Below are 22,723 nucleotides of genomic sequence, written 5' to 3'. Positions count from 1 at the left end.
GCCTTTCTCAGGCTACTTGACAAGAGAGCCTGTGCTTCATCGTGGTCGAAAACCATGACCTCCTTCAGTTCCGTCTCCTCTTTTGGCATTGGTTCATGCTTCAGTCAAATGAAACAATCAGAGTAAGCGTTAAAGCTTGGTTAAAACTGGATGTCGTCTAAGGGGACGGGTCGCATCTTCTCCGAGATGTCGATTTTGCCGTTCGTAATCAGCATAAACTCCGCATACCTCCAGGGATTGGTTTTGGAGCAGGTTGGGAGGTCTTGGACTCTGGGTCGCTTGTATGACCCTCGGGAGGCAATAAGTGGAGCTTCTCGGAGCTCTCTCTCGAATCTCACTTCCCTTGCTTCGCCTTGTTTACCAATGTTCTCCATTAAAGCCGTAAGATGGGCCAGTTCCTGGCTCATGTTGTCCAATGGAGGGGTAGAAGCTGAAGATGTCGAGGGTAACGGCTCCGGTGCCGGCACAGATGTAGGGAACTCCGACTCGCCATCATCATCTTCTTCCAGAGGTAGAGTAGACTCCTCCTCGGAATCATACTTTAATAGATCCTTTTCAGTGTCCATAGACACTTCCGACATCCTTTCCTCCTGGTGGATGTCCATACTTTGCATCGCCTCACTGACATCCGTCTCGATGGCAATCGTTGCAGGGAGGTCCGGGTCATGCTTGGGGCACAACAATTTCGCTACCCGCTTTCGGGAACAGCAAGCTACTCATCGTATCGTTAGGTAGGTATGGTCCCAGAGAGTTCTTCTGGAACCCTCTTACCCACTTGCGCAGCTTTTCACGTGCCGCATCCCTCGACTCCGCTGACTTGGGGTCGTCGAAACCTTCAGTCACCAAGGTCCAGCAGATATTGAAGACTTGCGGGTCCCAATATTGCAGGGATTCAGTAATGATGGTGCAGGGGGCATGAGACCTGCACGCTTTGTGACCGTAGAAGTTCCTACTCCTATGGTTGCAGATGATCGCATCACATTTCATCTGGGGTTCCTCCTGTAAAGAAAGAACTAAATGAGTATGCGATTGTTTATCTTACATGATAAACAGATATGCAAATATTAATATTTTAACCATTATAGCTTAGGATAGTAAGCTAGAAAGAAATTAGGAAAGACACATACTTGTGTATCCCTTCTAGCCAATTGCTGTGACCTCCCCCCAATATTAAGGATATAGAGTTTCCTTTATCAGGGTAACTCAAAAGAGAAGGGTTCTAACCTCTAGGGATAGAAAATTTGTACATTGCCACTGATCCTTCTTAATTATTTAATATTGTGGGGTAAGTATTAACTGGTTTCTAATCAGAGTATTGAAGGAATTCTATTCTTTCAATATAGGATTGGTCTCAGCAAAAGACTGTACAGTGATCCCTCGCTACTTCGTGGTTCGACCATCGCGGATTCACCACTTCGCGGATTTTTTTCATAACGCATGTATATACATATATCGCGGATTTTCCGGAAATTTCAAAAATACCGCGATGTAACCGATGGTGCGAGATTGGAGAAAGTAAGGAAAATTGAATCATGATTGATTTTCAATATAAATGAAACTTTGAGGAGCAACAAAGATATCATTTGTTAGAGAGATAGAGAGAGGTAAGGAATGGGAGGTAGTGAAAAGTAGCCCACACAGAGAGAGAGAGAGAGAGAGAGAGAGAGAGAGAGAGAGAGAGAGAGAGAGAGAGAGAGAGAGAGAGAGTGTGTGTGTTGTTTTAAATGTAATATACAAAAAAATTTGATAGGTTATAACACATTGGTGCTTATGTAATATCAACTGCATAGACGGTTTGAATAAGTTAAGAAATGGTATAAACGATACTTTGTTAGTGTATTCGTACACTCTCAAGAGCGGCAGCTAGACGTCAGCTGATCTAATTACAGCCAAAAGTAAAACAAAAAGAAGTCAACAATACTCGATTTTTAAAACACACCCGAAATTTAAAAACAAAAGTACACGCTTTCTTAATGTGCAATTAACTATTTAAAGAGTAGCAATTTTCTAGAATAAAATGATGTTTCCCAAAAAATAGTGGTTTGCTGATGAAATCGGATGCCATATTTTTAGCAACGATTGAAATGGATGTAAACTCGGCATAATTTTTTCGTTTCGTATTTAATTGACACTAAGAAAACTAATTTTAGTTTCTTCATCTATATGTAAGTATTGTATAACACAAGAGAGAGAGAGAGAGAGAGAGAGAGAGAGAGAGAGAGAGAGAGAGAGAGAGAGAGAGAGAGAGAGAGAGAGAATGAATCAGCTGTTGTAATCGAATGCTGTATTTTTGTTTCGTGAGAATTTCATCGCCACGACTATAACAACGACATACTGTACTGAACTTTACAGTATTATACAGACTACTGTAATATGATAAAGTAAAATATTTGTAATAACCTATTTTATGTGAAATGGGGCTATTTTTTTTTGTTTAAAATTTACATTTACGTACGTAAAACAACTCTCTCTCTCTCTCTCTCTCTCTCTCTCTCTCTCTCTCTCTCTCTCTCTCTCTCTCTCTCTCTCTCTCTCGTAAATTGTTTTCCTGCTTTGCTACGTATGTATGATTTTATATAGATACGGTAAATAATATTTGTAATAACATATTTTCTAAAAGCTTTTACTGTAATATCATTATTTATCACTTTCATCATGCGCGTTAAATGCCTTCGTTTGTTTACTGAGCGTGGTTGTTTACTGAGCGTACTTTATGACGCCGTCGTTTCAGGCGACGTCATAAAGAAAAACATTTCATTTGGAAGTCCTAAGAAAAATTAAGTAAAACATTGGTAATAACAAAATCAACATACTGTACTGAATAATCAATATAATCGATGCAAAAACTAACCTATACACAGATGTGTAAATGCGTTTGTTTCTTCAGTATGATCAGAGTTAAACGTAAACAAAACATTGGTTGCCATTTTTTATCGTGCTTTTTGGCGTTTTTAGGAAATGTATGATATAAAATCGCCTTTAATATTTGTGCCTGTTTTAGTTTAGGGTACTGTAGTACATGCATTAAGTGTTCTGTACATTAAAGGGTAGTTTGTTAACAGTACTACGTACAAGGGAAGGTTTTAAAAGTCGGAATATACATGTTAAATAAATACGTAAATATGGTGTCACTACTTCGCGGATTTTCACCTATTGCGGTCGGGTCTGGAACCTATCTACCGCGATAAACGAGGGCTCACTGTACAAGAATACAGAAGGTATGTTGAAAAATAACTACTGTATAATAAATACTATAGTTTTCTGTCTGCAGTATATGCTATACTGCAAAAATACTGGCTACTGTATAATCATATACTGTAGTTCAGCCGGCATGTTGCCGGCATGGCCAGCACCTGGTGGTACAGTCCGGCCGGCATATCACCGGCTGGACTAGAAATTAGGAAAGACACATACTTGTGTATCCCACCCAGCCAATTGCTGTGACTCCCCCCCCCCCCAATATTAAGACTAGAGTTTCCTTATCAGGGAAAACTCAAAAGAGAAGGGTTCTAACCTCTAGGGATAGAAAAGTGTACTACCACTGACCTCTCTAAACTATTTAATATTGTAGGGTAAGTTATTAACTGATTTCTAATAAGATTATTGAAGGAATTCTATTCTTTCAATATAGGATTGGTCTCAGCAAAAGACTGTGCAAAGATACACAAGATATGTTGGAAAATAACTACTTTATAATATATACAATAGTTTTCTATCTGCAGTATATACTATACTGCAAATATACTGGCTACTGTATAATCTTATACTGTAGGTCAGCCGGCATGTTGCCAGCAGGGCTAGCACCTGGCGGTACAGTCCGGACATGCCGGCTGGGTACTACCTGGTGGTACTTGTCCAGTCGGCATGCCGCCGACTGAGTCAAGTACCTGACGGCACCGGCCCAGCCGACATGCTGCTGGCTGTGTTAGTACTTGGTGGCACTAGCTGACAGACAGAGAAAAGCATGGAGTGAAGGGCTGCCCTATTAAAATGTATGTTTACAATAAATAATGATATAAGTATATAACCTTACTGCCTTCCTCCAGAAAGAAGGTTCAAATGGAAGGGGAGAATGCATCATTCAGGCTTCCATCCAGCCGCAAGATCCGTTGCCAGCATTGCCGGTTTCAGGAATGTGGATGGTAGTCCAAGGGAGGACTGAAGAACCTTCAACAGCAGAAGGGTCTCCCACCGGCAGCCGTCATAGCCGGCACAACCTCCCCTGAGCATTGTGTCCATAAGGGAAAGACTGGGTGACTAAACAGTTGCTTGTGAAGGAGCCCGGCCGGCACCGCAACCTACCCGGCAAGCGGTGAGATTGCAGGACAACGGCCACAGGATTGCGATGGCTAAGTCATCGCTAAAGGACAGAGAGAGGAAGGGAAAAGGGTCCTGTATCAAGTGTAGAAGAAGGCGGCAGGATTGCCGCCACTTCCACACAAGAGTGAAACAATGTTTCAGTATCGGCGCCATCCTAGGCGGCAGAAGAATATCTACTTTTCAGCCTAGGGTCTGCCGACACAGGACTAGTCTTCCAGACCGCAGGGGAGAAGGTGGCGGCATCATACTACCACTTCAGGTGCGGCCTAGGGAGGCTTAGCCTTCTATGCCGGCAGGGGAGTGACTAGTCGCTCTGCTGCTCTGCCGCCGGCAGAAAGACTGAATACTCTGAGGTTCTGTCGAAAACCAAAGCCGGGATCTCGCCGGCAAAGGTGGGAGACAGAAAACCCTAGCCTAGTGAAGCCAGAGTGAACTACTCTATGGCAAGATCAGATAGGGTTGCCGGCTACAGCGGCACTCAGAGGGAAGGAAGGCTTACCCTTAAATCTCCACAAGAGACAAGTATCGAGTTATATAATTCTAGGAGATGTACTATCTCCCGTTGAATTGATAAAACGATACACGAGAGTAAACAGCGCATAGGCTAGGTAGCCTAGCGCAAGACGAGATCTTGGTTACCTAAATCTCCGAAACTCTAACGTATACGATCGACTAAAGGAAGAGGAAATTATGCATAAAGTATATATCTTTACTAGTATAATTGTTCCTAAATAGCTTTCAGAATTTATTAATGCTATTACAATGGGGAAATTCGTTTTTCTAACTAAATAACACATGCACAACGAACGACAGCGCCCATGGTGCCTCTGGTGACAGGCCTAGCTCCTTAACACAATAAATTACTCTAATTTCACTGTGAAGCAGGAGCTAAGAATTATACACTGTAAAGAATAAATACTCAACTTTCCAGAGGCAAATAAGCTGGAGATTGCATAATAAATCCTCACAAAAGCGATCAAAAATGTTAGATCAACAGGGAACACCACCATGCGAAATCGCTATAAAAATAGGAAACAGCGCCATCATGGATACAGCGCCATCATGTATACAGCGCCATCTAGATACTAGTAGTAGTACGGGAGGAAGGGTAACCTTGATAATGACTCCCCTTCTATTTTTGCCACTCTTCCCCCTCAAAACGAAAACGCTATTCGGGTTGAAGATTGCTATGTGTCGTATCAAGATATACGTCCCCTGATATCATGCGATATCCTTAAGAGAAATATTAAGGATATTCGCGCCAGGAGTTAGAATTCTCGAGACCTAAAGGTTAATACTCTGTAAATATCACTGTAGCCAAATATCCTTTAGAAAGCTACCTATAGGAACCTTCCATCAGGACGATATGGCTTGAGCCCAAAAAGGAATAATGAAAATTACGTGATTGGTAGGAATATTTCTGCGAGAACCAGATAAATTTTGGAATAATTCTGAAAAATATAAGAATTATATTTATTGAATTTATTTCATATGAATATTATGTAGAAAGGGTCGAGCTTACATGGTGATGCAATGATTTTGTTATAACTGTCATTGGTGAAAAGATTACAAAATGTTATACTGTATTTGTACTGGGCCATTTTATAATTTTACAACCTACGGTACTTATGTTGACGTTTTATATTGTAACTAAGGAATAAAGATAGAAAGAAATTAAAGACTGAATTAAATATCTGAATAGATTTTCTCTATAGAATAAGAATATAAAATATATGTATTGTTAAAAATCGTATTGAGCAATTATTGAATTGAAGACATTTTTTATTGGTCTAGAAATACTATACTGTACTGTAAATTTTTATATAATTCCACATACCATGTGAGAAGTACAAAGAATGTCCTTTTCTAATAGTTTATAAAACAATATCAATATAATTTACTTTCAAAAGCATGCATATAGAAAATTATCTGTGTGCTTAAGCTCAGGCCAAACCATGGGGCGCCACATATATATATATATATATATATATATATATATATATATATATATATATATATATATATATATATATATATATATTTATTTATTTATTTATTTATATATATATATGTATATATATGTATATATATATAATATATATATAATATATATATATGTATATGATATATTTGTATATATATATATATATATATATATATATATATATATATATATATATATATATATGTATATGTATGTGTATATATATATATGTATATATATATATATATATATACTGTATATATATGTATATGTATATATATATATATATATATATATATATATATATGTATGTATATATGTATATATATATGTATATATATATACTGTATATATATATATATATATATATATATATATATATATATATATATATATATATATATACACATACATATATATATATATATATATATATATATATATACATATATACATACATACATACATATATATACCTAAATATATATACAGTAGGGTCCCGAATTATGCGAGAATTTGGTCGACCAATGACTGTATAAATGGAAAATTGCATATTTCGAAACACACAACTAACAGAAAGGATTCCATTAGGGCCTTGGCAACCAGCAACTTGCCTATTCAAACGTGTTTACTAACCATTTCCAATACTTTCTATTTACTCTACTGTATTTTTTCATAATTGTTCTTGTAAATAAATCAAACGTTTAATATACTTGAAAGTTCTAATAACTTGAAAGGGGTTAAAATTACAACCAGGATGATTGTATATTTCCTGTTATAACACGACCTAAAATACGGACAAATTTTGATAGTTTGTCATGTCTATTGTGTAAAACAATTGGTGAATAGCAAAACCATCACTGATATTTTGTTATTACCAATGTTGTTCCACCTAATTTTTCTTAGAACTTCGAAATAGATGAAATGAATGCTATTTATATAATGTTTTTCTTAAAGACGCCGCCTGAAACGGAAACCTTCCATTTGTTTACTTAACCCTCCATCATCGATCATAATAAACAAACGAAAGCGTTAAACACGCATGATCAAAGTGATAACTAATGATATTAAAAGCTTTTAGTAAAAATTATATTATTACAAATATTTTACTTACCGTATCCATATAAATTCCTACATACGTACCAAAGTAGGGAAACTGTTTTTTTGCGTTTAATCAACAACAACAAACTGCTGCTAATGACAATGATAATTTACGATAATTCTAAACTGTTACGAAAGATAATTGTCCATTCCATATCTACATATATATCAAGGTTTCTTGCTTCGCGGTTTCAAATTTTACAATTATTTAAATAGTTAATTGTGCTTTAATAAAACATTTATGTGCTTATGTTTTAAATTTCGGGTGTATTTTATCAATCTAAGTATTTTGGGTGCCGTGATCATCGGATCACGGCACCCAAAATACTTTGATTGATAAAATACACCCAAAATTTAAAACAAAAGTAAATAAAGGTTTTATTAAAGCTCAATTATCTATTTAGATAATTGTAATTATGTAGATTGCAATAATGCTTCTGAAAGGAAATTGAATAAAGAGAGAGAGAGAGAGAGAGAGAGAGAGAGAGAGAGAGAGAGAGAGAGAGAGATTTTTAGTAAATAACTGTAATAAATAGGCCAATGGAAGAGTCATTTGAAAGTTGAATGAATTATCTATATAAAAGGGATAGATGAAATTAATAGGTGTTCCCACAAAAAAATTGAGCAGTTGTAGCTGAAAGATGGAAATTGTGTTTTTAATGCAAAGTAGATTTGCGATGAAGATTTTTATATACTATATACCTATTCCTATTTTTACATATGCTATATGAAAATACAAGAAATGCCCTCTTTAACAGTATATAAAACATGAAATTTGCAATTATTTATAAGTGCCCAAACTCGTGTAGGAAAAATTATTTGTGCATTCCTAAACATAGGCTGAATTACGAGACTAGATAGACTTTTAAGGATGCATATCTGAGCTGACATTTTTCATAAACAGCTACTATATTAATGAATAATGCTTTGAAAAAAGGCAATGGAAAGCTAAATAAGTTTCCTATAGAGTATAAAGTTTAACATAGATAAAATCAATAGGTATTCCCAGGAAAAAGTCAGCATTTGTAGCTGAAAGACAGAATCATTTTTTTTTTATATAAATAAATTTTTTGTCGAAGCTTTTTGACATATTTTGACATTTTGCTGTATACCTTGTGAAGAAAACAAGAATGCAATTTCAGACAAGTACTGAACAGTATATGAAACATGAACATTGTACTTATAGATAAACAAGAGAAAAATTGTATGAAATGAAGTAAATTCTCCATTTTACTATTGCATCGGCAGAATATACATGTATAGATATTCAAATGGATATAATATGCTATATGCATTTCTTCTAACTGTAGTCGAAGTAATCTCTATGTTCATTATATTTCTGCCAATACACATTGGCCCTCTTCTCAGTGAAGAGTACCAATGTGTATTGGCTGAAGTCTAGTGATTACTTTGGTTTCTTTCATTTCACTGACAAGAAGAAGTATCACCAATAAATATAGTAAAAGCATCAAATACACACACACCTATACACTATACAACCATTCTTACCATAATTCTCATTATGTATTTATTCCTTTTATATATGTTATGAGAGAGATATGTAATTAAAATCAAATTGTAAGTTTTTATTAGTATAAATTTGAACATTCATACACACACACACCTATACCAATGCTGTCTCTTGTAATGGAGGACTAAGGAAGAGGAACAATGTCGAAGGTCTTGGCATGGGAATTTTGAATTTGGTGGGGGGGGGGGCTGTCTTAGTTTACGACCCAATAAAGGCGCATGGAAATCAATCACTTTTCAGCATAATTCTTTTGCTTTTCTATTTTTCCAGCTATTCTTTTAAGTCATTAATATACATTGACATTGGCTGGGAGAAAAATTTACAAACCAGCAGATAAACTTTTTTTTCTGTGGTTCAGCCAAACTTTGATAGATATGAACTTCGGGTTTATGGCATTATGCCAAGGAATGGTTGAATTTTTCCTTGATGTTATCAGAAAAACATAAAGTAGTTTTTTTTCTAAGTATTTATAGAAAATATAATAATTATATTAGGGGACTCTATTTCATATAGAAATTATGTAGCAATCACCTTTATGAATTAAAGGTTCAAGAGCACTTCCTAATATCTGTCAGCATGCCATAAGGAAGACATTTATTATGACAGCTCCTGCCATTTGTAAACAAGGTGAATGCTTTCTAGGTACCGAATATTTGTATGATTCATCCTACATATGCAGTATTGCTGTCAGTTTTCTGTTCATATTATTTACTAAGCCCTGCACTTGGCCTACCATAGATACAAATCTCATTTTCCTTGAGTGTAAGTGTGATTATTAGTGAATATTTTTGCAAAATAGGTAATGGATAATGCATCAAATACATCATGAGTACATAGGGGTAAAGATTAATTTATGCAGACTTGCGTCATCAGATTACCAGAGGATTAATTTAAAATCTGTAAAGCAAATATTTCCCTTTATGTCAAAAAGGAAACCCAAAATATTTGTCTTCTTCTTCTTCTTCTTCTTTTCCCACTTTTATGTGGGGTCGATGTTTCTAGCGAGCGTTCTCCATCTACCTCTGTCCCACACTTCATCACCGGTTAATCCCTTTGATCGAAGGTCATCCTTGATACAGTCCATCCACCTTTGCTTTGGTCTCCCTCTCCTTCTCATTCCTGTACCTCCATTTCCATCACTCTCCCAATATACTGTTCGTCTCTTCTCATGACATGACCATACCACCTCAGTCTACTTTCTTGGATCTTATCTGATAGTTTTCTAACTCCTGTGGTACAACTAATTACCTCATTCCGTATCTTATCTCTTCTTGTCACTCCACACATCCATCTCAACATTTTCATCTCTGCCACATCCATCTTCTCTTCTGTCTTCTTTATAGCCCACGTCTCCACTCCATACATCATTGCCGGTATCACAACTGTCCTGTGTACTTTACCTTTCAACTTAACCCCTATTTTCCTGTCGCATAGTACTCCATGCATTTTTTTCCCATTCTTCCATCCTGCTTATATTCTGTGGTTTATTTCTGCCCCCAGATCATCATCCTCTGCAACTTGATCCTAAATACTTGAAATTTTCAACTCTTTTCAATCTCTCTCCTTGTAAACTAACTTCCCCATTCTCGTCATTTTTCAATCTCAAATACTCTGTCTTTTTCCTGCTGATCTTCAATCCTCTATTTTCCATTTCTCTTCTCCACTCCTCCAGTTTCTCTTCTACTACCTCTCGCCTAGTGCTACAGTATAACATCATCAGCAAAAAGCATACACCAAGGAGACTGATCTCTAATACCTTGTGTTACTACATCCATGACCAGATCAAATAGGTGAGGGCTCAATGCAGATCCCTGATGTAGTCCCACATTTACTGGGAAACTTTCCGTTAGGCCTATACTGCTCTTAACATTTGCTTCTGCCCTCTTATACATATCTTGGGTGATTCTTACCTATTTCTCAGGGACTCCCTTTTCTCTCATACATCTCCACAGCTCCTGACGTGGTACTCGATCGTATGCCTTTTCCATGCCAATAAAGACCATATGCAATCCTTTCTGTTTCTCTCGATGTTTTTCTATCATCTGCCTCAAAGGAAATATCGCTTCTACAGTCCCTCTTCCAGGCATGAATCCAAATTGTTCCTCACCAATTGTTGTTTCATCTCTGAGTCTCTTCTCAATATGATCTCCCATATTTTCATTGTAGGCTTATCAACTTTATGCCTCTGAAAAATTAGCCATGAAATATTAGCCAAAACCAACATGGCCAGTGAAAAGCTAGAATTTTTGTATAGGTTTAAAACATCTATGTTTTCCAGGGAATGAAGGGAGTGGCCGCCGCCAGCTGAGATCAAAGCGACCTCTATCAGGAGAATCAAGCAGTACAGTAGAAAAAGACAAAAACTCTTCTGGGCTAGCTCCACCTCAGACATGGTAAGTCAAATAACATGGAGAAGTCATGTTACTTTCATGTGTAGTTTAGTTATCTATATTTTGTGTTGGAAGCCATGATGGGCATAAGGGCTTTTGAACCATGGATATATTTTCACTGGCACAAATCCAGATGTCCTTCATAAGTAGTAGGGGTTACATGAATGAACCTTACCTTATAGTCATCATGCTAATCATAGAAACTGCCAGCTTCCACTTTTAACAATACAATAAAATAGGAAATTCCCCACCCCACTTTCCTATCTCCCTCACTCGTGATGCCCTATAGACGTGATAAAAATTTCATGTAATCTAAGTCATTCACACATGTAGACTGGCCTATTTAGCTCCAAACTAATTTAGTATTTTGAAAATTGGTAATCTGTTAGTAGAATTTAAAGGAGTTATAAGGTATGTCTTGGGCTGGTTTAAAGGTAGGTATGTACTAAATTGTTTTCATAGACATATTGCAGAATAAGTAAAGATGGTTTTACAAGAGCCAAATAGATATTGGTAACGAACAGAAACAAGAGATGAATCACTAATAAGGTAGTTGGTTTTGGTTTGTAGCTATTTTTGAGAAGAAGCCCTACTCCGTATTCTGTCACAGACTAAATATGTCCTTTGGTATTTATGCCAGGGATTGAAACACAGTTCTTGACTTTATAGCATGCTTTTGTGAATAATGGTTAGGTTAAGATTCATATACAGTGATACCTCTTGATAGGAAAGTTTCTGTATGCAAAAATTTCATCATGCAAAACGAAATGCAAAGATTTTTCCGACTCATATTGCAAAAAAAATTTCATGATACGAAACGAGGTACAGTGCGAGAATATGCCGGCCGCCGAGACTAAATTTAAATTGTTCCGTAACCGAAATACAAACCACGCTATTTACATTGGGTTTACCTTTCGGCGTAGCTGAAATGGCGAGCCATTAGAATTTAACGAGGGTGTATTACCCCCACGCTAGTTAGCATGGGGGTAGGGGAGTAGTAGCTAGCTACCCCTCCCCCCCTCACACACCGGTGAACTGCCCCACTTCACTTTTGGCTCGGACAATGGACAGACGTCTCTGTCTTTGTCCTCGCTTGGCTGCCATTGTTTGTTTTGTCTTTACTTAATCACTTACTTTTCTTTTACTCAATATATATGTAAACATTTTTTCGTGTTTATGTATATATTTGAGTATAGAAATCAGTAAGTTTCCTTTTCAGAGTTTGTGCTTGTGTGTGTAGTGTACGATATCTCCGTGGAGCCCTCGGCAGTTAGGCCACCATTGTGTAATTTCATGGGTCGCGATAGAGTTTGACTACGGTCTTTCTCTCTCTCTCTCTTTGAGGTCGTTCACCCTTTTACTACGTTACTTTTACTACGTCTGAGTAGCTTCCTTCCCGTGTGGGTGGGGTTTCTACACCGTACGTTTGTCTCAATTAGTTTATGAATCTAATTGTATTTGTTGATTTTTCAGCTTTGTAGAATGATTCCTTTCGGGGTTTTCGTTCTTTCTGTAGTGTTCATTCATTTTTTTAATTACATAATTACATAGTTACATAATTATAATTGTTATTTGTTCCGTAACCGAAATACAAACCACGCTATTTACATTGAGTTTACCTTTCGGCGTAGCTGAAATGGCGAGCCATTAGAATTTTACGAGGGTGTATTACCCCCGCGCTAGTTAGCAGGGGGTTAGGGGAGTGGTAGCTAGCTACCCCTCCCCCCCTCACACACCGGTGAACTGCCCCACTTCACTTTTGGCTCGGACAATGGACAGACGTCTCTGTCTTTGTCCTCGCTTGGCTGCCATTGTTTGTTTTGTCTTTACTTAATCACTTACTTTTCTTTTACTCAATATATATGTAAACATTTTTTCGTGTTTATGTATATATTTGAGTATAGAAATCAGTAAGTTTCCTTTTCAGAGTTTGTGCTTGTGTGTGTAGTGTACGATATCTCTGTGGAGCCCTCGGCAGTTAGGCCACCATGGTGTAATTTCATGGGTCGCGATCGAGTTTGACTACGGTCTTTTTCTCTCTCTCTCTTTGAGGTTGTTCACCCTTTTACTACGTCTGAGTAGCTTCCTTCCCGTGTGGGTGGGGTTGCTACGCCGTACGTTTTGTCTCAATTAGTTTATGAATCTAATTGTATTTGTTGATTTTTCAGCTTTGTAGAACGATTCCTTTCGGGGTTTTCGTTCTTTCTGTAGTGTTCATTCATTTTTTTAATTACATAATTATAATTGTTATTTGTTCCATAACCGAAATACAAACCACGCTATTTACATTGGGTTTACCTTTCGGCGTAGCTGAAATGGCGAGCCATTAGAATTTAACGAGGGTGTATTACCCCCGCGCTAGTTACCAGGGGGGTAGGGGAGTGGTAGCTAGCTACCCCTCCCCCCCTCACACACTGGTGAACTGCTTCACTTCACTTTTGGCTTGGACAATGGACAGACGTCTCTGTCTTTGTCCTCGCTTGGCAGCCATTGTTTGTTTTGTCTTTACTTAATCACTTACTTTTCTTTTACTCAATATATATGTAAACATTTTTTTGTGTTTATGTATATATTTGAGTATAGAAATCAGTAAGTTTCCTTTTCAGAGTTTGTGCTTGTGTGTGTAGTGTACGATATCTCCGTGGAGCCCTCGGCAGTTAGGCCACCATGGTGTAATTTCATGGGTCGCGATCGAGTTTGACTACGGTCTTTCTCTCTCTCTCTCTTTGAGGTCGTTCACCCTTTTACTACGGTCTTTCTCTCTCTCTCTCTTTGAGGTCGTTCACCCTTTTACTACGTTACTTTTACTACGTCTAAGTAGCTTCCTTCCCGTGTGGGTGGGGTTTCTACGCCGTACGTTTTGTCTCATTAAGTTTATGAATCTAATTGTATTTGTTGTTTTTTTAGCTTTGTAGAACGATTCCTTTCGGGGTTTTCGTCCTTTCTTTAGTGTTTATTCATTTTTAAATTACATAATTACATACAGTAGTTACATAATTATATTTGTTATGATTCTGTGTTGGTTACAGCTCTCCTTCCGTGAGTTTAAGTGGTAGTGAGGGCACGTGCCTGTTGTGTAATTCTTGTGTTCCTTTCTCTCGGGATTCCTCTTCGGAGCCTTCCCGGGGGAATGAATGTTAACTAATGATTTTTTGTTTTTATTTTCCACAGTTACCGATCTAGTTCGTTTCTGTAATGTGACAACGGAGTGAGCTGTATTGTTGAGGCCTGGGGATTCGGCTGTTGCTGCCTCCCCTATAGATCTTCATCAAGGGCGTGTCTCCTTCTCCTGGAAGTACTCCCGTGACGATTGACAGCTCTCCAGTTCATTTTGGAACACTCAGGAGGCTCGCCTCCTTGGGTGGGTAACTTTCCTTCCGAGGGAAGTTTTCCTGTTCAGGCTTGAGTTTTTCCCCTTTGGGGGGTTCTTCTCTTGCCTTTTTTTCGTGCGATTATGCTCTTGGTGCTGAGCGGTCGCACCTGCAGTTTCGCTCAAGGGGCTGGGCAACTGCAGGAGCCCCTCTTCGGAGGATTGCTCTTTTTAGGTCACTGGCTGACCCATCTCTTCTACGAAGTGTTTCTCTTTCGTTCGCGAGAGAGTACACTCATAGAGACTCCTCTTCGGAGGACTCTTCTGCTGTTGTTGCTGTTGGCCGCCTTCGCCGTAAGGCTCACCGTCCACTACGTTGTAATGGCCTCCCATCTCCCTATAAGGGTGCTAAGAGGCGCCTTTTTGGATCTCCGTATGCAGCCTGCAGCTCCTTCCTCTTTAGATCTCTCCGGGGATCGATCTCCAACGCCTTCTTGATCTTCCGCCCCTGGTGCAGATGGACAGCAGTCTGACCTCGTCTTCCGACGGACAACGGTCTTCCGACGGACAACGGTCCCTTCGAAAGGGTTGCCTCCCACGGGGGTGCTTCTCTTGCGTGTCAGGGTTCCCCTGCGCGCCCTTCTACTGTGTTCTCTCCTGCTCAGTGTTAGCTCACAGGCACTCTCCTGCTCATTGTTAGCGCACAGGCGCTCTCCTGCTCAGTGTTAGCGCACAGGCGCTCTCCTGCTCATCAGCGTTTTCCTGATCGCTAGCGTTTTCCTGATCGCTAGCGCTCTCCTGTTCGTCAGCGCTCTCCTGATGATCGTCGCTGCTGTTCCTGTTGGTTCCTGATACGCGCCCTGTGTGCCCACGTTCACCCGCGCAATCTAGAACTTCGGTTCAGGTCTTGGACAAGGACTCTTCTTCTACGCACAGGATTCCACGCGTTGCCGTCTGCTTCGCCAGCGACTACAGATGCGTCAACGTTCGCCTGCTCGTCAGCGATCTCCTGCGCATCAACGATCGCCATCGATCTGCCACGCGTGTCAGGTCCCCTGGACACCATCAGTAGCGATCTAGCGCTCACCTGCTGTGGACGATCTCCGGTAGCTGAGTCTTGCCGTAGATCTTCCTCCTGCTCGCCAGCGCTCACCTTTACTTCTGTCCTTCTGTGCGCCAGCTTTCTTCAATCGCCAGCGCACATCTGCGCGCCCTTTCCTGCTACGCACCAATGGGCGCCAACGGTTTTTCCTGACCGTCCAGGATCGCCTGATTGACAGCTCGCTTCAGCGCTCACCTTCCTCATGCACCTGCGCGCCTTCTGTTTAGTGCGATGCGCGCTAATCATCCCTAGTCTCTTACGCGTTAGCGATCGCCTACTCGCCCGCACGATTCTTCGCCTGCGCGCTAGCGTTTTGTTAACGCACCACCGCTCGCCAACGCGCCATCGCTTGCCAACCCGCCTTCACTCGCCTACGGGCCATCGCTCGCCAAGACACGCCATCGCCCGTCTACGCGCCATCGGTCTCCCGACCGCCTGCGCTCACCCGCGTGCCCACGTGCCTGCGCGACCACACGGCCACGCAACCGCACGCCCACGTGCCCGCGCACCTATGCGCATGCGCGTCCGCGCACATGCGCTCCAATGTTCGCCCGCGCGTGAACCAACGGTATTCCATCGCGTGGACCGACGGTGTTCCGTCGCGCGAACCGACGGTGTTCCGTCGCGCGAACCGACGATGTTCCGTCGCGCGAACCGACGGTGTTCCGTCGCGCGAACCGACGGTGTTCCGTCGCGCGAACCGACGGTGTTCCATCGCGCGAGCCTACGGTGTTCCATCGCGCGAACGTCAGCTCGATTCCTGCAGTATCCATTGCTCGCCTACGGGTCATCGCTCGCCTGTGAACTTTCGGATTCCGACCACCAGCTCTCGCCCTTCCTACCACACTCGCCCTCCTTCTGCGCTCCCTCGCGCACTTTCGTCTGCGCTCCTGCGTGCCCGCGCATGGGCGCTTCCACGTTCGGCCACGCGCAAACCATTGATTTACCATCGCACGAGCGCCAGGGCGATTGCGACCACGATTCCCGTCGGGGTTTCACAACATGGCCAGCCTGGCGAGTCTTCTGGAGCGTATTTCCAGAACACGGTCTTCACCCCGTAAACGCAGAGCATGGCACATGCAAGAGCAGGAAGAATCTTCAGGGAGGTCTGAGCAACATTCTTCTTTCCAGAACCTGGGTTAGCCCTTCCTCGTTCCCTGGAAGGGTCTTGCCAGGGAGCTTTCCGTTCGAGATTTCTCCGTCAGGCAAGGGGTGACGGGTTTAGCCCTTCCTCTTCTCCATCTCGTGGAAGGGGCTTACCAGGTCCTTTCCCTCCTCGGTTGCGACCCGAGGTTTTGTACAAGGAAGCTCCAGGAAGATCATGGGTACTTTCCTCCTCTCGGGCTCAAGCACCTTGGCGTTTCATCGCCAAGTTTCGAACTTGCGGGCGAGCTCGATGTTGGACCATCTAGACGCAGTGACCGAGGGCGTCCTCTCGGGTGTCTCATCCGTGGATGTCGACAAGCTCAGACACTCTTCCATCCTTGGGAAGAGCTTGTTTGTGCCCAAGGACATAGAAATGGACAGCGGTTGTGCGGAGGAATTCGACTTCCGTTTTCACTCCTCCAAGGCGCTTTCTTCCAGACCCTGCAGGCCTCCAGCGCCTCTTCTTTCAGCATCGTCGGCCTAAGTTATCGGACCGGCTACGGCAGCTAAGACAAGGTGTCTAAGAGCAGTCCCCTCCTGTCAGGGACAGGTAGCACGGGAGGCTCTCCCGGGGGGGCATAATCCTAGAGGGAGCGGCAGAGTTCACAAACTCTAGGATTGGCAACCCCCCCTTGCAGGTCTCACGCTGGGAGGATGCCTAAGGTTACTCATCCGGATAACAGCTTCCCGATGCCGATTCCTGCACGATCTCCGTGATCAGCCAAGGATATCGCGCCTCGCTCTTACCATCTCTCTGTCTCTGTCAGCGAATTCAGTGTCACTGAACCTCTATGCCATGGGGTCGGCAAGAGTTTTGCCCGTTTGGGCAGAATGGTCCATGCCTTAGGAGAAGGTCCTCCATAGGGTCGTCGACGGCTTCACCCCCCCGGCTTCTTCAGTCGATCCTTTCTCGTAGGGAAGCATCTGAGACGGGAATTCCGTCGTCGACCTCTCAGCTCTGATCAAGTTTGTCGAACAAACTTCGTCCAGCGTGGAACAGCAGAATCGATCAGACTGGTAACGAGGCGGCAGGACTCCTTAGGCCCTGGATCAGGAGGACGGGTACTTCCAGTTTCCATTCCATCCATCTTCCAGGAAGCTCTTGGAATTCAGCCTAGACTTAAGATGCGGTGTGGCGATTCCGCCGCGGCATCGCAGGTTTTTCCCCAGAGAACTCTCCCTGCTTTCCTCATGGCCGCTCAGGAGCAGGCTTCCGCCTCCTTCGCCTTTTGGAGGTCTGGTCAACTCTGGTAGGCTCGGGTTCGACCTTCTTCAACGCCGGGACAAGCTTCCGGGTCCTTACCATGAGTGAGGGATCATGGTAATTTGCTAGGAGCCTTCTCTACTTCTGCCTCAACATCTGGAGTATCTAGCCATGATATTGAGTCAACAGCCTTACCACGTTGGAAACACCGCTTCTCGTCCGATCAGCGAAGTTAAACAACGTTGGGTCTGGTCACTACTTGGATGGGTGACCGCCTGGGGACGCCAGTTGCTGTTGCCTCCTTCTCCGAGCCTTCCCTTCAGTTGACTGTGGCAAGGCTGAGGAGAGTCGCAGTACCTGTTCTCAGTCAAGCAGAGCTTTCAGCCGTACCTTGGAACGTTTCCTGGGTCTCTTTTCCTCATTGACCCGTCTAAAGTCCCGAACGGTCGCCTCAGGATAAGTTCCCTGTGGGGCGGCCCAAGTTCCGGTGGTATCAAAGCAACGATTAACCGGACTTTCTGGCCCCTATGGGACCAGCGGAACGTTTAGACCTGCAATGGGTGTTGACCTATGGAACCTCTTGATGGGAGTGGATATTCTCGTCCTTTCCCCACATTTTTATGCTGTTCTCGGACTCGTCAAAGGAAAGGGGGGGGGGGGGCATGTTCCGGTTCAGGCCTATGGTCAGGACCTGAAGGATACCTCTCCATCATTCAGGCAGGCTTAGGGGCCGTAGTCTGGCCCCTCTACAGATCCTACAGTTACTGCCAAGTCGCTCCGTGCGCGACGACTTCATGGTACTGGCGTATTCCAACCAGCAAGGGACGCATTTTCATACCTTCGCATCTTGCAGTAGAGATACTAAGATGATCCGAGGTCCTCTCAATACCACTATCGGCTCGCTCATTCCAGGCAGAGGAATGTTCTCTCTGACTATCTGAGCAGAGCCTCGCAGGTAGAGGGTACCTGGGGGTCTTTGGCCTTTAGTAACCAGCAAGTCCTGGCCTGGGGGACCTGATCGCGACAGCCTGGAACTTCAAGCTTCCGCTGTTCTTCCCCCCCAGTCTCAGACCCCAAGACTCTTTGGCAAGATGCTTTCCGGTGATGGTGGGACAACATCGACGCCTGCGTCTTCCCACCATTGTTGTCTGTTGAGAATGGGTCTCAACAAGACCAGGTTGTCTGTCAACCTTTCGATGGCCCTGAGAGCTCCACTGTGACTATACGCGGAACGGTTTCTGGACCCTCTGCTTCCCCTGATGGAACTCCCGGGAGAGCTTCTCCCACGGCACAGGCTACTCAAACAATCACACTACAACATCTTTCACGAGCCGTGACATCGCTTCGGCTTCACGCCTGGAGACACTACGCCGCCTCCTCAAGAAGAGACAACCCGCTACAGTCGCGGAGCGGAGGTCGCATCACCTGCGATAGTCATCCGCAGGGGTCTACCAGGCGAAGTGGAGAGTCTTCTGTGGTTGGTGTCGTGGTAGAGATACCTCTTCCCTTGAGGCCTCTTCTCCAGCAATAACGGTCTTATTGCTTTTCGGCGGGAGGAAACTCCTTTCCGCTCTCGGCAGTGAAGCCTGTCGCTCAGCCTTTCCCTGGCCTTCAGGCTGAAAGGAATAGACTTTTTCCTTCCCGCTGGACCTTTCTTTGCTCATGCAAAGCTGCGAACGTCCCAGCCCCCAGTCGGAGTGAGACCTCCTCCTTGGAGCATGGTTCGAACTTTTTAGTCCCTTAAGAGATCTTCTCAAGAACCATTACGTCAGGCCTCTGATCGTATTCCATCTTGGGGGACGGTGCTCCTGCTCACTCTGGCCTCGGCCAGTGTGTAAGCAATCTTCTTGGTCTCGTACGACTCAGCCCTTTCTAAGGAATAGGGGAAGGCAACATTCAGGTTCGCTCCTGAGTTGTTTGCTAGACTCAGAATCTTGGGGTCCCGGCCCTTCGGTCCAACTCCTTCAAGATTTCGAGTCACCATTCTGTATCAGATGACCCAAACTTTCTCCTTCTTGCCAGTAAAGGAATCGAGGGGTTATCTTTGGGAACAGCTGCAGTTTGTCCTCACGTGCAGCCGGGTTGGGAGCACAGGAAGGACACGGGAGAGTCACCAGTATACCTCTTCAGCTCGGACTCAAGGACATTCATCTCGACCTGAATCCAGACCCTCCCCCGTCACGTCGCCCTACAGCACGATGTCGGATACATCGCAACGTCCCTCGCCTTCGAGTAGTACTACTCTGTGACGCAGGTGCTACAAGCTGGAGTCTGGAAGCGTCTAATGACCTTCGCAGCCCGCTTCCTGCAGGACGTGACCCACAGGAGTATCGATACGTTTCTATCGCTCTGTGGTGGCTACACAACAGCTGGTCTAACCTCAGGCTCCTTTTTGGACAGGTAGCAGAAGGTTGAGGGCATTGTTATCAGGTTTTAGTCTGCATGAACGAAAGAAGTATGTCTGGCCCTTACTTCTTTCTTCATCGTCCCCTCTACTGGGGAAGCAGCATCCTGGTCTCTGCATAGCTGACCTCAAACCTCTGCAGGTAAACCATGCTTCCTTGTGTTCCAAGTATTGAGTCAATACTGTCGCATCACCCATACCCTGACGAGGTGGTATTGGGAACGTCCTAACCCAGAGTTCCTTCTGGAACTCCAGGTCAACTACCTAGGACGGGTCACACTTCTTCCTTCACACACAAGCTTATGTAGGCCACACGTTTCTTTGCGGAGCAAGGAACTTGTGAGGTGCAGGGACTCCTTTTCTCGAGTGCGACTCACTCGGATTCTGAGTCCCCGTGTAAAGCCAAAGCCAGTATGGCTGGGGACTTTCCACCCTTCCTATGGGGTAAGTCACCCAATGTAAGTAGCGTGGTTTGTATTTCGGTTACGGAACAAATGACAAATTCGGAGATGATTTGTATTTTTCCTAACCATACAAACCTTAGCTATTTACACATATTTGCCCGCCAGCCCTGTCCCCCAAGACAAGTCCTACCTCTAAGTGAAGTGAAGCAGTTCACCGGTGTGTGAGGGGGGGAGGGGTAGCTAGCTACCACTCCCCTAACCCCCTGCTAACTAGCGCGGGGGTAATACACCCTCGTTAAATTCTAATGGCTTGCCATTTCAGCTACGCCGAAAGGTAAACCCAATGTAAATAGCTAAGGTTTGTATGGTTAGGAAAAATACAAATTATCTCCGAATTTGTCATATTCGCACGCCGCCAAACTGTAAACTCGTCACCATCCTCCTGAGCTCCCATTGGTTATCTACCTACTCTGATGCTAGTTACCGCCATACGATCCTGCTCTCCTATTGGTCAGCATCTACTCATTAGCGTTCCTCGACCCTTTCGTTTTGGCAGCTCTGTTGTTCACATTAAATTCGTGTTGGTGATTTCGCTTTCGTGCTTTTAGTTAGTGTACTGTATCGTTTTGCATTATTCAACTCGTTCGTTATTAGCCATGGGTCCCAAGAGTGTTGCTGGTGTTCAGGGAAAGAAGAGGATGCTGTCTATGGAGATGAAGCTTTAGATAATTAAGGAAATATGAGGCTGGCATGTGGTTTAGTGTGATCGGTAGGGAGTACTGTATGGCCAAAATCCGTCGATGATAGGCGCCATCCTTAAACAGAAGGAAGCCATCATAGCAGCAATGCTTTCTCAGGGCGTGACTGTTTTCTTCAGTAAGAGGAGCCATGTTCATGAGATGGAGAGACTGCTTTTCCTTTGGATTAAGGACAAGGAAGCGCTGGGGACACGATTACCGAGACAACACTCTGCCTCAAAGTCAGCCCAATTTTCGTAGATCACGTGCGTTTTCAGGCCGACGACGAAACAGGAGAAGGGACACGAAGCAGGCACCCCTAGAGTTTAAGGCTTCACTGGGGTGGTTTGAAAAATTCAAGAGATGGTCTGGCACTCATTCGGTGGTGTGTCATGTGGAGGCTGCCAGTTCGGACACAAAAGCGGCCAAAGCCGTTGTTAAGATGTTCAAAAAGTTGACTATCAAGGAAGGCTACAGGTTCTAGCAACTCTTCAACTATGATAAAACTGGGCTTTTTTTGGGGAAGAAAATGCCTCATCGGACGTACATCACGGCGGAAGAGAAGAAGCTATCCAGGCATAAGCCTATGAAGGACAGGCTTACCCTTGCATTCTGTGCAAACGTCAGTGGGGATTGTAAGATGAAGCCCCTGCTGGTGTATCATTCAGAGACCCCTAGAGCCTTCAAGGCCCACAAAGTGCTTAAGGAGAAGCCTCCAGTGATGTGGAGGGCTAATACGAAAGCCTGGGTAACAAGACTCTTGTTCACCAAGTGTGTAAATCTTTGTTTTGGCCCAGCTGTGAAAAAATAATTGGAAGAGAAGCACCTCCCTCTTAAATGCCGGCTGCTGTTGGACAATGCCCCTGCTTACCCTACAGGCCTCAAGGAAGTTATCCTTGCAGGTTATTAGTTCATCAAGGTTCTCTATATTATGCCTAACACCACCCCTCTCCTCCAGCCCATGAACCAGCGAGTGATCTCCAATTTCAAGAAGCTCTATATGAAACATCTCTTCAAGAGATGTTTCGAAATCACTGATAGCAAAAATATCACCCTGTGTAAATCCTTTTGGAAGGAGCACATCGATATT

General features: G+C 43.2%; 1 protein-coding gene and 1 pseudogene across 5 annotated transcripts in view; both read left to right on the top strand.

Moving 5' to 3' along the window:
* The window catches only part of msl-3 (male-specific lethal 3), a 267,550-nt gene that overhangs the window by 168,074 nt on the left and 76,753 nt on the right, over window positions 1-22,723 (top strand). For all 5 annotated transcript variants that reach the window (XM_068353489.1, XM_068353492.1, XM_068353491.1 and 2 more), the window contains one exon: window positions 11,215-11,329. In XM_068353489.1, the coding sequence (XP_068209590.1) occupies window positions 11,215-11,329 (115 nt within the window). The remainder of the gene's footprint in view (window positions 1-11,214; window positions 11,330-22,723) is intronic.
* Window positions 18,270-18,388, top strand: LOC137623948 (5S ribosomal RNA; annotated as a pseudogene).

This window comes from Palaemon carinicauda, chromosome 30 (genome assembly GCF_036898095.1).
Source record: "Palaemon carinicauda isolate YSFRI2023 chromosome 30, ASM3689809v2, whole genome shotgun sequence".
In the NCBI taxonomy this organism is placed as follows: domain Eukaryota; kingdom Metazoa; phylum Arthropoda; class Malacostraca; order Decapoda; family Palaemonidae; genus Palaemon; species Palaemon carinicauda.
The sequence above is the reverse complement of the archived record's forward strand: the minus strand, read 5'-3'. Positions and strand labels throughout refer to the sequence as shown.